General features: G+C 46.0%; 1 protein-coding gene across 1 annotated transcript in view; it reads right to left on the reverse strand.

Annotated features, from left to right (window-relative positions):
• The window catches only part of LOC139377187 (unc-5 netrin receptor B), an 85,217-nt gene that overhangs the window by 10,778 nt on the left and 59,439 nt on the right, over positions 1-15,000 (reverse strand). The window contains exons 8-11 of the mRNA XM_071120188.1: positions 14,895-15,000; positions 3,890-4,056; positions 3,369-3,469; positions 497-603 (exon numbers count right to left, since the gene is read on the reverse strand). The exon at positions 14,895-15,000 is cut by the window's right edge and continues 89 nt beyond it. Of these exons, the coding sequence (XP_070976289.1) occupies positions 497-603; positions 3,369-3,469; positions 3,890-4,056; positions 14,895-15,000 (481 nt within the window). The remainder of the gene's footprint in view (positions 1-496; positions 604-3,368; positions 3,470-3,889; positions 4,057-14,894) is intronic.

A 15,000-nucleotide genomic window follows, 5' to 3' on the forward strand; every position in this document is an offset into this window, starting at 1 on the left:
TCTAGTAGGGTGAGGACTGTGCTGCAGACTGTTCATTCATAACGTCATCTTAAATCGCTGCTCCTCCTTCACTACCACTACAATGGTCCGACTACAGAAGATATCACATCGGGGGCATTAAGTGTTTTCTCTTCTTTTTATGTTTTTTTTTGTTGCCTTTGATACAAGGTATTGGAAGATCTTTGTTCCCTCTGAAGGCCTGGGTCCTATAGTCACAGTTCACCACTGCCTGTGTGTGTGTGTGTGACAGTGTGTTACCTGTGTGTGTGTGTGTGTGTGTGTGTGTGTGTGTGTGTGTGTGTGACAGTGTGACAGTGTGACAGTGTGTTACCTGTGTGTGTATATATATGACAATGTGTTACCTGTGTGTGTATATATATGACAGTGTGTTACCTGTGTGTGTGTGTGTGTGTGTGACAGTGTGTTACCTGCGTGTGTGTGTGTGTGTGACAGTGTGTATCCTGTGTGTGTGTATATATGACAGTGTGTATCCTACCTGTGTTGGGGATGCCGAGTCGTCCCCCCAGGCTGCCCAGGGTAGCGGAGGTGCTGTGGCCAGGATCTCTGACCACTGTATGATGACCGCCGTGGTGGTACTCATCTCTGTCAACGTTTTAATAGACCCACATAGCAGTTCATATAAATACTGTGTGTTAACTGTGTTGGGGGTGGTGTGTGTGTTAACTGTGTTGGGGGTGGTGTGTTACTGGTGTGTGTGTTAACTGTGTTGGGGGTGGTGTGTGTGTTAACTGTGTTGGGGGTGGTGTGTTACTGGTGTGTGTGTTAACTGTGTTGGGGGTGGTGTGTGTGTTAACTGTGCTGGGGGTGGTGTGTGTGTTAACTGTGTTGGGGGTGGTGTGTTACTGGTGTGTGTGTTAACTGTGTTGGGGGTGGTGTGTGTGTTAACTGTGCTGGGGGTGGTGTGTGTGTTAACTGTGTTGGGGGTGGTGTGTTACTGGTGTGTGTGTTAATTGTGTTGGGGGTGGTGTGTGTGTTAACTGTGTTGGGGGATGGTAGTTACTGGTGTGTGTGTTAACTGTGTTGGGGGTGGTGTGTTACTGGTGTGTGTGTTAACTGTGTTGGGGGTGGTGTGTTACTGGTGTGTGTGTTAACTGTGTTGGGGGTGGTGTGTGTGTTAACTGTGTTGGGGATGGTATGTTACTGGTGTGTGTGTTAACTGTGTTGGGGGTGGTGTGTGTGTTAACTGTGTTGGGATGGTATGTTACTGGTGTGTGCGTTAACTGTGTTGGGGGTGGTGTGTTACTGGTGTGTGTGTGTTAACTGTGTTGGGGGTGGTGTATTACTGGTGTGTGTGTTAACTGTGTTGGGGGTGGTGTGTGTGTTAACTGTGTTGGGGGTGGTGTGTGTGTGTTAACTGTGTTGGGGGTGGTGTGTGTGTTAACTGTGTTGGGGGTGGTGTGTGTGTTAACTGTGTTGGGGTGGTGTGTGTGTTAACTGTGTTGGGGGATGGTGTGTGTGTTAACTGTGTTGGGGGTGGTGTGTGTGTTAACTGTGTTGGGGGATGGTGTGTGTGTTAACTGTGTTGGGGGTGGTGTGTGTGTTAACTGTGTTGGGGGTGGTGTGTGTTAACTGTGTTGGGGATGGTGTGTGTGTTAACTGTGTTGGGGGATGGTGTGTGTGTTAACTGTGTTGGGGGTGGTGTGTCTTAACTGTGTTGGGGATGGTGTGTGTGTTAACTGTGTTGGGGGTGGTGTGTGTGTTAACTGTGTTGGGGGTGGTGTGTCTTAACTGTGTTGGGGGTGGTGTGTTACTGGTGTGTGTGTTAACTGTGTTGGGGGTGGTGTGTGTGTTAACTGTGTTGGGGGTGGTGTGTGTGTTAACTGTGTTGGGGGTGGTTACCATTCTAGGCTACCATCGAGCAGTGAGACATGCGTTATTAGCATTTTATTACTATGTGTTATTAACATGTTATTACTATGTGTTATTAGCATGTTATTACTATGTGTTATTAACATGTTATTACTATGTGTTATTAGCATGTTATTACTATGTGTTATTAACATGTTATGTGTGTTAACTGTGTTAAGTGTGTTAACTAGCATGTTATTACTATGTGTTATTAACATGTTATTACTATGTGTTATTAGCATGTTATTACTATGTTTTATTACTATGTGTTATTAACGTGTTATTACTATGTGTTATTAACATGTTATTACTATGTGTTATTAACATGTTATTGCTATGTGTTATTAGCATGTTATTACTATGTGTTATTACTATGTGTTATTAGCATGTTATTACTATGTGTTATTAACATGTTATTACTATGCGTTATTAGCATGTTATTACTATGTGTTATTAACATGTTATTACTATGTGTTATTAACATGTGTTATTAGCATGTTATTACTATGGGTTATTAACATGTGTTATTAGCATGTTATTACTATGGGTTATTAACATGTGTTATTAGCATGTTATTACTAGGTGTTATTAACATGTTTTTACTATTCAAAATGTAATGAGTAGTTTTGGGTGTCAAGGAAAATGTATGTAGTTAAAAGAAAACTACAATATTTTCTTAGGAAATGTATTGGAGTAAAAGTTGTCAAAAATATAAATAGCAAAGTACATATGACTTAAGTAGTACTTTAAAGTATTTTTACTGAAGTACTTTACACCACTGGGTGTGTCTGCATGCGTGTTTGAGAGGACATTGTGTGTGTGTCTGCATGTGTGTTTGAGAGGACATTGTGGGTGTGTCTGCATGCGTGTTTGAGAGGACATTGTGTGTGTGTCTGCATGCGTGTTTGAGAGGACATTGTGTGTGTGTGTCTGCATGCGTGTTTGAGAGGACATTGTGTGTGTGTCTGCATGCGTGTTTGAGAGGACATTGTGTGTGTGTGTCTGCATGCGTGTTTGAGAGGACATTGTGTGTGTGTCTGCATGCGTGTTTGAGAGGACATTGTGTGTGTGTCTGCATGCGTGTTTGAGAGGACATTGTGTGTGTGTGTCTGCATGCGTGTTTGAGAGGACATTGTGTGTGTGTCTGCATGCGTGTTTGAGAGGACATTGTGTGTGTGTCTGCATGCGTGTTTGAGAGGACATTGTGTGTGTGTCTGCATGCGTGTTTGAGAGGACATTGTGTGTGTGTGTCTGCATGCGTGTTTGAGAGGACATTGTGTGTGTGTCTGCATGCGTGTTTGAGAGGACATTGTGTGTGTGTCTGCATGCGTGTTTGAGAGGACATTGTGTGTGTGTCTGCATGCGTGTTTGAGAGGACATTGTGTGTGTGTCTGCATGCGTGTTTGAGAGGACATTGTGTGTGTGTCTGCATGCGTGTTTGAGAGGACATTGTGTGTGTGTCTGCATGCGTGTTTGAGAGGACATTGTGTGTGTCTTACCTGTCCCATGCCACAGTCCTGCCCATGGTGCCGCCCACGTGCTTCAGGCCGCGGAGCTCTGCTGGCAGCTCCAGGGAGGACAGGGTGGACGAGTTGTACACCTTTATTTTAGGAAAACAAACATAAATATATATATATATATAAAATAATAATAACAACAATAATATACATATACATACTATTACAATATAACTATTACACCAATATAACTATTACACTATACACCAATATAACTATTACACTATACACCAATATAACTATTACACTATTACACCAATATAACTATTACACTATACACCAATATAACTATTACACCAATATAACTATTACACCAGTATAACTATTAAACTATACATTGTGAACACTTGTTGTAAGTCAGTGTGTCTCTGCTTCTACTTGTGGTCCAGACCAGGCAACTGTAAAGCTTTGGACAAACACTGATATTAAAATGGCTTCATAAATACATCTGATTGATCCACACACACACGCACACACACACGCACACACACACACACACACACCTTGATCTTGAGGCTGGGCAGGGGGTCCAGCAGTGGAGAGGTTGTCATGGGGATCTTGTGGTGACCATCGTTGGCACCCTGCCGCAGGGAGAAGAGAGGATCCCTGAAGGTACCCGCTGTGGCTGTCAGGTCTGGGGGCGCAGAGGGGTGGAGGAGGTGAGGGTTGTCTGCAGGAGGAGGAGAGAGAGGGGGAGTTGTTATATAGTTTCATCGGCTGATTGTGATTTTTGGGAGCAAAGTGGTTACAATACATGCTTTATTGGTCCATTTAAAAAATATATATATATATTTAACCTTTATTTAACGAGGCAAGTCAGTTAAGAACAAATTCCTATTTACAATGACGGCCTACACCGGCCAAACCCCAGACGACGCTGGGACAATTGTGCGCCGCCCAATGGAACTCCCAATCACAGCCGGTTGTGATACAGCCTGGAATCAAACCAGGATGTCTGTAGTGACGTCGCAAGCGCTGAGATGCAGTGACTTAGACCGCTGCGCCTCTCGGGAGCCCATTTGCACAGATATTATTTATGCTTTGCTGTACCAGTACCCAAGCTGACACACACACACCAAAGGCTGGGAGCAGCTGATGGGGCGGTAGCTAGTACTCTGGGATAATGAAACCAACAACCCCCCGGCTGGTGGTATCTAGTACACTGGGATAATGAAACCAATAACCCTCCGGCTGGTGGTATCTAGCACACTGGGATAATGAAAGCAATAACCCTCTGGCTGGTGGTAGCTAGTATACTGGGATAATGAAGCCAATAACCCTCCGGCTGGTGGTATCTAGCACACTGGGATAATGATAACCCTCTGGCTGGTGGTATCTAGTACACTGGGATAATGATAACCCTCCGGCTGATGGTATCTAGTACACTGGGATAATGATAACCCTCCGGCTGGTGGTATCTAGTACACTGGGATAATGAAACCAATAACCCTCTGGCTGGTGGTATCTAGTACACTGGGATAATGATAACCCTCCGGCTGGTGGTATCTAGTATACTGGGATAATGATAACCCTCTGGCTGGTGGTATCTAGTACACTGGGATAATGATAACCCTCCGGCTGGTGGTATCTAGTACACTGGGATAATGATAACCCTCCGGCTGGTGGTATCTAGTACACTGGGATAATGAAACCAATAACCCTCTGGCTGGTGGTATCTAGCACACTGGGATAATGAAAGCAATAACCCTCTGGCTGGTGGTAGCTAATATACTGGGATAATGATAACCCTCCGGCTGGTGGTATCTAGTACACTGGGATAATGATAACCCTCCGGCTGGTGGTAGCTAGTATACTGGGATAATGATAACCCTCCGGCTGGTGGTATCTAGTACACTGGGATAATGATAACCCTCTGGCTGGTGATATCTAGTACACTGGGATAATGATAACCCTCTGGCTGGTGGTAGCTAGTACACTGGGATAATGAAACCAATAACCCTCTGGCCGGTGGTAGCTAGTATACTGGGATAATGAAACCAATAACCCTCTGGCTGGTGGTAGCTAGTACACTGGGATAATGAAACCAATAACCATCTGGCTGGTGGTAGCTAGTACACTGGGATAATGAAACCAATAACCCTCTGGCTGGTGGTAGCTAGTACACTGGGGAAATGAAACCAACAACCCTCTGGCTGGTGGTAGCTAGTACACTGGGATAATGAAACCAACAACCCTCTGGCTGGTGGTAGCTAGTACACTGGGATAATGAAACAAATAACCCTTCGGCTGGTGGTATGTAGTACACTGGGATAATGAAGCCAATAACCCTCTAGCTGGTGGTAGCTAGTATACTGGGATAATGAAGCCAATATCCCTCTGTCTGGTGGTAGCTAGTATACTGGAATAATGAAACCAATATCCCTCCGGCTGGTGGTAGCTAGTACACTGGGATAATGAAACCAATAACCCTCCGGCTGGTGGTAGCTAGCATACTGGGATAATGAAACCAATAACCCTCTGGCTTGTGGTAGCTACTACACTGGGATAATGAAGCCAATAACCCTCTGGCTGGTGGCAGCTAGTATACTGGGATAATGAAGCCAATAACCCTCTGGCTGGTGGTAGCTAGTATAGTGGGATAATGAAACCAATAACCCTCTGGCTGGTGGTAGCTAGTATACTGGGATAATGAAACCAATAACCCTCCGGCTGGTGGTAGCTAGTACACTGGGATAATGAAACTAATAACCCTCTGGCTGGTGGTAGCTAGTATACTGGGATAATGAAACCAATAACCCTCTGGCTGGTGGTAGCTAGTACACTGGGATAATGAAACCAATAACCCTCTGGCTAGTGGTATCTAGTACACTGGGATAATGAAGCCAATAACCCTCTGGCTGGTGGTAGCTAGTACACTGGGATAATGATAACCCTCTGGCTGGTGGTAGCTAGAATACTGGGATAATGAAGCCAATAACCCTCTGGCTGGTGGTAGCTAGTATACTGGGATAATGAAACCAATAACCCTCTGGCTGGTGGTATCTAGTACACTGGGATAATGAAACCAATATCCCTCCGGCTGGTGGTAGCTAGTATACTGGGATAATGAAGCCAATAACCCTCTGGCTGGTGGTAACTAGTATAGTGGGATAATGAAGCCAATAACCCTCCGGCTGGTGGTAGCTAGTATACTGGGATAATGAAACCAATAACCCTCTGGCTGGTGGTAGCTAGTATACTGGGATAATGAAGCCAATAACCCTCTGGCTGGTGGTAGCTAGTATACTGGGATAATGAAGCCAATAACCCTCTGGCTGGTGGTAGCTAGTATAGTGGGATAATGAAACCAATAACCCTCTGGCTGGTGGTAGCTAGTATACTGGGATAATGAAACCAATAACCCTGCGGCTGGTGGTAGCTAGTACACTGGGATAATGAAACTAATAACCCTCTGGCTGGTGGTAGCTAGTATACTGGAATAATGAAACCAATAACCCTCTGGCTGGTGGTAGCTAGTACACTGGGATAATGAAACCAATAACCCTCTGGCTGGTGGTATCTAGTACACTGGGATAATGAAGCCAATAACCCTCTGGCTGGTGGTAGCTAGTACACTGGGATAATGATAACCCTCTGGCTGGTGGTAGCTAGTATACTGGGATAATGAAGCCAATAACCCTCTGGCTGGTGGTAGCTAGTATACTGGGATAATGAAACCAATAACCCTCTGGCTGGTGTTAGCTATTACACTGGGATAATGAAGCCAATAACCATCTGGCTGGTGGTAGCTAGTATACTGGGATAATGAAACCAATAACCCTCCGGCTGGTGGTAGCTAGTACACTGGGATAATGATAACCCTCCGGCTGGTGGTATCTAGTACACTGGGATAATGATAACCCCCCGGCTGGTGATATCTAGTACACTGGGATAATGATAACCCTCTGGCTGGTGGTATCTAGTATACTGGGATAATGAAACCAATAACCCTCTGGCTGGTGGTAGCTAGTACACTGGGATAATGAAACCAACAACCCTCCGGCTGGTGGTATCTAGTACACTGGGATAATGATAACCCTCCGGCTGGTGGTATCTAGTACAATGGGATAATGAAACCAATAACCCTCTGGCTGGTGGTATCTAGTACACTGGGATAATGAAACCAATAACCCTCTGGCTGTTGGTAGCTAGTACACTGGGATAATGAAGCCAATAACCCTCCGGCTGGTGGTATCTAGCACACTGGGATAATGAAAGCAATAACCCTCTGGCTGGTGGTAGCTAGTATACTGGGATAATGATAACCCTCCGGCTGGTGGTATCTAGTACACTGGGATAATGATAACCCTCCGGCTGGTGGTAGCTAGTATACTGGGATAATGATAACCCTCCGGCTGGTGGTATCTAGTACACTGGGATAATGATAACCCTCTGGCTGGTGATATCTAGTACACTGGGATAATGATAACCCTCTGGCTGGTGGTATCTAGTATACTGGGATAATGAAACCAATAACCCTCTGGCTGGTGGTAGCTAGTACACTGGGATAATGAAACCAATAACCCTCTGGCTGGTGGTAGCTAGTATACTGGGATAATGAAACCAATAACCCTCTGGCTGGTGGTAGCTAGTACACTGGGATAATGAAACCAATAACCATCTGGCTGGTGGTAGATAGTACACTGGGATAATGAAACCAATAACCCTCTGGCTGGTGGTAGCTAGTACACTGGGGAAATGAAACCAACAACCCTCTGGCTGGTGGTAGCTAGTACACTGGGATAATGAAACCAACAACCCTCTGGCTGGTGGTAGCTAGTACACTGGGATAATGAAACAAATAACCCTTCGGCTGGTGGTATGTAGTACACTGGGATAATGAAGCCAAGAACCCTCTGTCTGGTGGTAGCTAGTATACTGGGATAATGAAACCAATATCCCTCCGGCTGGTGGTAGCTAGTACACTGGGATAATGAAACCAATAACCCTCCGGCTGGTGGTAGCTAGCATACTGGGATAATGAAACCAATAACCCTCTGGCTTGTGGTAGCTACTACACTGGGATAATGAAGCCAATAACCCTCTGGCTGGTGGTAGCTAGTATACTGGGATAATGAAGCCAATAACCCTCTGGCTGGTGGTAGCTAGTATAGTGGGATAATGAAGCCAATAACCCTCCGGCTGGTGGTAGCTAGTATACTGGGATAATGAAACCAATAACCCTCTGGCTGGTGGTAGCTAGTACACTGAGATAATGAAGCCAATAACCCTCCGGCTGGTGGTAGCTAGTACACCGGGATAATGAAGCCAACAACCCTCCGGCTGCCGGATCAGTCCCTGAAGATTTCCCCCTCAGCAGCTTGGGGGGTTCGAACCCTCTTGTTACCGGCCCTCCTCTCTAAGAGGCTACAGAGAGTAAAGAGCACGTTGGATAATGAAGCCAATAAACCCTCTAACTTTGAGGTAAAGAGCACGTTGGGATCGTCTTGAGAAGAAACTCCAGACGGACTTTGGAGATCGAGAAGACATCAAAAAGGTGATATTTTTTTAAATTAGAAGAGACCAAGACAGAAACAGAAGACAAACTGAACACAAATATAAAAGCATCACGTGAAGAGTTGGTCCCATGTTTCATGAGCTAAAATAAAAAATACAATCACAGACATTTTCCATAAGCACAAAAAGCTTGTTTCTCTCAAATTGTGTGCACAAATGTGTTTATACCCCTGTTAGTAAGCGTTTCTCCTAGGCAAAGTTAATGAATCAAACTGACAGGTGTGGTATATCAAGAAGCTGGTTCAACAGCATGACCATTGCACAGGTGCACATTGTGCTGGGGACAAATAAAAAAATGTGCAGTGTTGTCACACGAACACGATTCCACAGATGTCTTACGTTTTCAAGGAGATGTGAAATGGGGATCACGCTGACTGCAGGAATGTCCACCAGAGCTGTTGCCAGGTAATCTAACATAAACTGCCTCCAACGTCATCTTAGAGAATTTGGCTGGACGTCCAACTGGCCTCGCGATTGGTTTGCTGACGTTGTGAACAGAGTGCCCCATGGTGGGGGTGGGGTTATGGTGTTTACTGATGTCAACGTTGTGGACAGAGTTCCCCATGGTGGTGGTGGGGTTATGGTGTTTGCTGATGTCAACGTTGGGGTTATGGTGGTGGTGGGGTTATGGTATGGGGAAGGCATGAGCAACAGACAACGATCACAACTACATTTTATCGATGGATGAATTTGAATGCACAGAGAAACCGTGACGAGAACCTGAGACCTATTGCCATGTCATTCATCCGTCGTGATCACCTCATGTTTCAGCATGATAATGCACGGCCTAATGTCGCAAGGATCTGTACACCATTCCTGGAAGCTGAAAATGTCCCAGTTCTTCCATGGCATGCATACTCACCAGACATGTCACCCATTGAGAATGTTTGGGATGCTCTGGATCGACGTGTACGACAGCGTGTTCCAGTTCCCGCCAATATCCAGTAACTTCACAAAGCCATTGGAGAGAAGTGGGACAACATTCCACAGGCCACAATGAACAGCCTGATCAACTCTATGTGAAGGAGATGTGTTGCACTGCATGAGGCAAATGGTCACACCAGATACTGACTGGTTCTGATCCACACCAGATACTGACTGGTTCTGATCCACACCAGATACTGACTGGTTCTGATCCACACCAGATACTGACTGGTTCTGATCCACACCAGATACTGACTGGTTCTGATCCACACCAGATACTGACTGGTTCTGATCCACACCAGATACTGACTGGTTCTGATCCACACCAGATACTGACTGGTTCTGATCCACACCAGATACTGACTGGTTCTGATTCACACCAGATACTGACTGGTTCTGATCCACACCAGATACTGACTGGTTCTGATCCACACCAGATACTGACTGGTTCTGATCCACACCAGATACTGACTGGTTCTGATCCACACCAGATACTGACTGGTTCTGATCCACACCAGATACTGACTGGTTCTGATCCACACCAGATACTGACTGGGTTTCTGATCCACACCAGATACTGACTGGTTCTGATCCACACCAGATACTGACTGGGTTTCTGATCCACACCAGATACTGACTGGTTCTGATCCACACCAGATACTGACTGGTTCTGATCCACACCAGATACTGACTGGTTCTGATCCACACCAGATACTGACTGGTTCTGATCCACACCAGATACTGACTGGTTCTGATCCACACCAGATACTGACTGGTTCTGATCCACACCAGATACTGACTGGGTTTCTGATCCACACCAGATACTGACTGGTTCTGATCCACACCAGATACTGACTGGGTTTCTGATCCACACCAGATACTGACTGGTTCTGATCCACACCAGATACTGACTGGTTCTGATCCACACCAGATACTGACTGGTTCTGATCCACACCAGATACTGACTGGTTCTGATCCACACCAGATACTGACTGGTTCTGATCCACACCAGATACTGACTGGTTCTGATTCACACCAGATACTGACTGGTTCTGATCCACACCAGATACTGACTGGGTTTCTGATCCACACCAGATACTGACTGGTTCTGATCCACACCAGATACTGACTGGTTCTGATCCACACCAGATACTGACTGGGTTTCTGATCCACACCAGATACTGACTGGTTCTGATCCACACCAGATACTGACTGGTTCTGATCCACACCAGATACTGACTGGGTTTCTGATCCACACCAGATACTGACTGGTTCTGATCCACACCAGATACTGACTGGTTCTGATCCACACCAGATACTGACTGGTTCTGATCCACACCAGATACTGACTGGTTCTGATCCACACCAGATACTGACTGGTTCTGATCCACACCAGATACTGACTGGTTCTGATCCACACCAGATACTGACTGGTTCTGATCCACACCAGATACTGACTGGTTCTGATCCACACCAGATACTGACTGGTTCTGATCCACACCAGATACTGACTGGTTCTGATCCACACCAGATACTGACTGGTTCTGATCCACACCAGATACTGACTGGTTCTGATTCACACCAGATACTGACTGGTTCTGATCCACACCAGATACTGACTGGGTTTCTGATCCACACCAGATACTGACTGGTTCTGATCCACACCAGATACTGACTGGTTCTGATCCACACCAGATACTGACTGGTTCTGATCCACACCAGATACTGACTGGTTCTGATCCACACCAGATACTGACTGGTTCTGATCCACACCAGATACTGACTGGGTTTCTGATCCACACCAGATACTGACTGGTTCTGATCCACACCAGATACTGACTGGTTCTGATCCACACCAGATACTGACTGGGTTTCTGATCCACACCAGATACTGACTGGTTCTGATCCACACCAGATACTGACTGGTTCTGATCCACACCAGATACTGACTGGTTCTGATCCACACCAGATACTGACTGGTTCTGATCCACACCAGATACTGACTGGTTCTGATCCACACCAGATACTGACTGGTTCTGATCCACACCAGATACTGACTGGTTCTGATCCACACCAGATACTGACTGGTTCTGATCCACACCAGATACTGACTGGTTCTGATCCACACCAGATACTGACTGGTTCTGATCCACACCAGATACTGACTGGGTTTCTGATCCACACCAGATACTGACTGGTTCTGATCCACACCAGATACTGACTGGTTCTGATCCACACCAGATACTGACTGGGTTTCTGATCCACACCAGATACTGACTGGTTCTGATCCACACCAGATACTGACTGGTTCTGATCCACACCAGATACTGACTGGTTCTGATCCACACCAGATACTGACTGGTTCTGATCCACACCAGATACTGACTGGTTCTGATCCACACCAGATACTGACTGGTTCTGATTCACACCAGATACTGACTGGTTCTGATCCACACCAGATACTGACTGGGTTTCTGATCCACACCAGATACTGACTGGTTCTGATCCACACCAGATACTGACTGGTTCTGATCCACACCAGATACTGACTGGGTTTCTGATCCACACCAGATACTGACTGGTTCTGATCCACACCAGATACTGACTGGTTCTGATCCACACCAGATACTGACTGGGTTTCTGATCCACACCAGATACTGACTGGTTCTGATCCACACCAGATACTGACTGGTTCTGATCCACACCAGATACTGACTGGTTCTGATCCACACCAGATACTGACTGGTTCTGATCCACACCAGATACTGACTGGGTTTCTGATCCACACCAGATACTGACTGGTTCTGATCCACACCAGATACTGACTGGTTCTGATCCACACCAGATACTGACTGGTTCTGATCCACACCAGATACTGACTGGTTCTGATCCACACCAGATACTGACTGGTTCTGATCCACACCAGATACTGACTGGTTCTGATCCACGGCCCTACCCTTTTTTATTTAAAAAAAATATACTTTTTACCCACAATTTTGTGATATCCAATTGGTAGTTACAGTCTTGTCCAATCGCTGCAACTCCCGTATGGACTTGGGAGAAGCGAAGGTTGAGAGCCGTGTGTCTTCTGAAACACAACCTGCCATGCCGCACTGCTTCTTGACACACTGCTCGCCATCTGCACACAGCTGGTGACCAAAGTCAGCGTGCATGCGCCCGGTCCACCACAGGAGTCGCTAGAGTGCGATGGGGACAACCCGGACGACACTGGGCCAATAGTGTGCTGCCTCATGGGTCGCCCGTTCGCTGCGACACAGCCCGTGATCGAACCCGGGTCTGTAGTGACGGCTCAAGAACTGCGCTGCAGTGCCTTAGACCGCTGCGCCACTCGGGAGACCAATAGCTTTTTATTTTTTAAAGGTATCTGTGACCAACAAATACATATCTGTATTCCCATGTCCATAGAGGGTCTAATGGCTTCATTTCAGTTGACTGATATCCACATATAAACAGTAATATCTTTGAAATTGTTGCATGTTGCGTTTATATATTTTTATCAGTATATGTAAAAACCGGGAACATCTGGAGATGTCCCCTGCTGATTATAGACCCGTCAACTAAAACATATCTTTGTAATACTCTACAATCTCAGGATATAACATTTACGTGGGAAACAAAGCTAAATAAGAAAAAGGAAAAATAAAAACAATATCCTTTAAGTGGACTGCAAAAAATATGACATAGTTAGATGCTTATGTTGTTGAGTAAAAGGATGACTAGCAGGTTGAGGGCTTCAACTTCATTGGCGTCCACATCACCAACAAACTATCATGGTCCAAACACACCAAGACAGTCGTGAAGAGGGCACGACAAAACCTATTCACCCTCAGGAGACTGAAAAGATTTGGCATGGGTCCTCAGATCCGCAAAAGGTTCTACAGCTGCACCATCGAGAGCATCCCGACTGGTTGCATCACTGCCTGGTATGGTAACTGCTTGGCCTCCGACCGCAAGGCACTACAGATGGTAGTGTGTACGGCCCAGGCCAAGCTTCCTGCCATCCAGGACCTCTATACCAGGCGGTGTCAGAGGAAGGCCCTAAAAATTGTCAAAGACTCCAGCCACCCTAGTCATAGACTGTTCTCTTTGCTACCGCACTGCAAAGGGTACCGGAGCGCCAAGTCTAGGTCCAAGAGTCTTCTAAACAGCTTCTACCCCCAAGCCATAAGACTCCTGAACACCTAATCAAATAGCTACCCAGACTACCCCTCTTTTACACTTTTACCCAGACTACCCCTCCTGTATATAGCCTCCCCTCCTGTATATAGCCTCCACATTGATTCTGTACCGGTACCCCCTGTATATAGCCTCCACATTGACTCTGTACCGGTACCCCCTGTATATAGCCTCCACATTGACTCTGTACCGGTACACCCTGTATATAGTCTCCACATTGACTCTGTACCGGTACCTCCTGTATATAGCCTCCACATTGACTCTGTACCGGTACCCCCTGTATATAGCCTCCACATTGACTCTGTACCGGTACCTCCTGTATATAGCCTCATTATTGTTATTTTACTGCTGCTCTTTAATTACTTGTTACTTGAATTTCGTGTTCTTATCCATATTTTTTTTAAACTGCATTGTTGGTCAGGGGCTCGTAAGTAAGCATTTCACTGTATTGTGTTGTATTCGGCGCATGTGACTAATCAAATTTGATTTGATTTAATAAGTGACAACAAACAACAAATATATATAATTATATTTATATATAGGAAGAGGAGGAGGAGGAAGAGGAGGAAGAAGGTGAAGGGGAGGAGAAGAGAGGAGGAGGAAGGGGAGGAGGAGGAGAAAGAGGAGGAGGAAGAAGAGGAGAACGAGGAGAAGGAGGAGGAAGAGGAGGAAGAGGAGGAGGAGAACGAGGAGTAGGAGGAGTAAGGGGAGGAGGAAGAGGACAAGGAGGAAGAGGAGGAGGAGGAAGAGGTGGAGGAAGAGGGAGAAGGAGGAGACAGAGGAGGAGGAAGAAGAAGGAGGAAGAAGAAGAGGAAGAGGAGGAGAAGAAGAAGAAGAAGAAGAACAACAACAACAACAACAGTGACTCACCCTGTCTGGGTGGTTTGTAGTTGCCGGGGTGGAAGGCGGCGGTGAGGGCGGAGGAGGAGTCAGTGATATCACCGTGGAGATGGAGACAGTTGCGTCGGTATGCCAA

Source organism: Oncorhynchus clarkii, chromosome 20 (assembly GCF_045791955.1).
Source record: "Oncorhynchus clarkii lewisi isolate Uvic-CL-2024 chromosome 20, UVic_Ocla_1.0, whole genome shotgun sequence".
Taxonomy (NCBI): domain Eukaryota; kingdom Metazoa; phylum Chordata; class Actinopteri; order Salmoniformes; family Salmonidae; genus Oncorhynchus; species Oncorhynchus clarkii.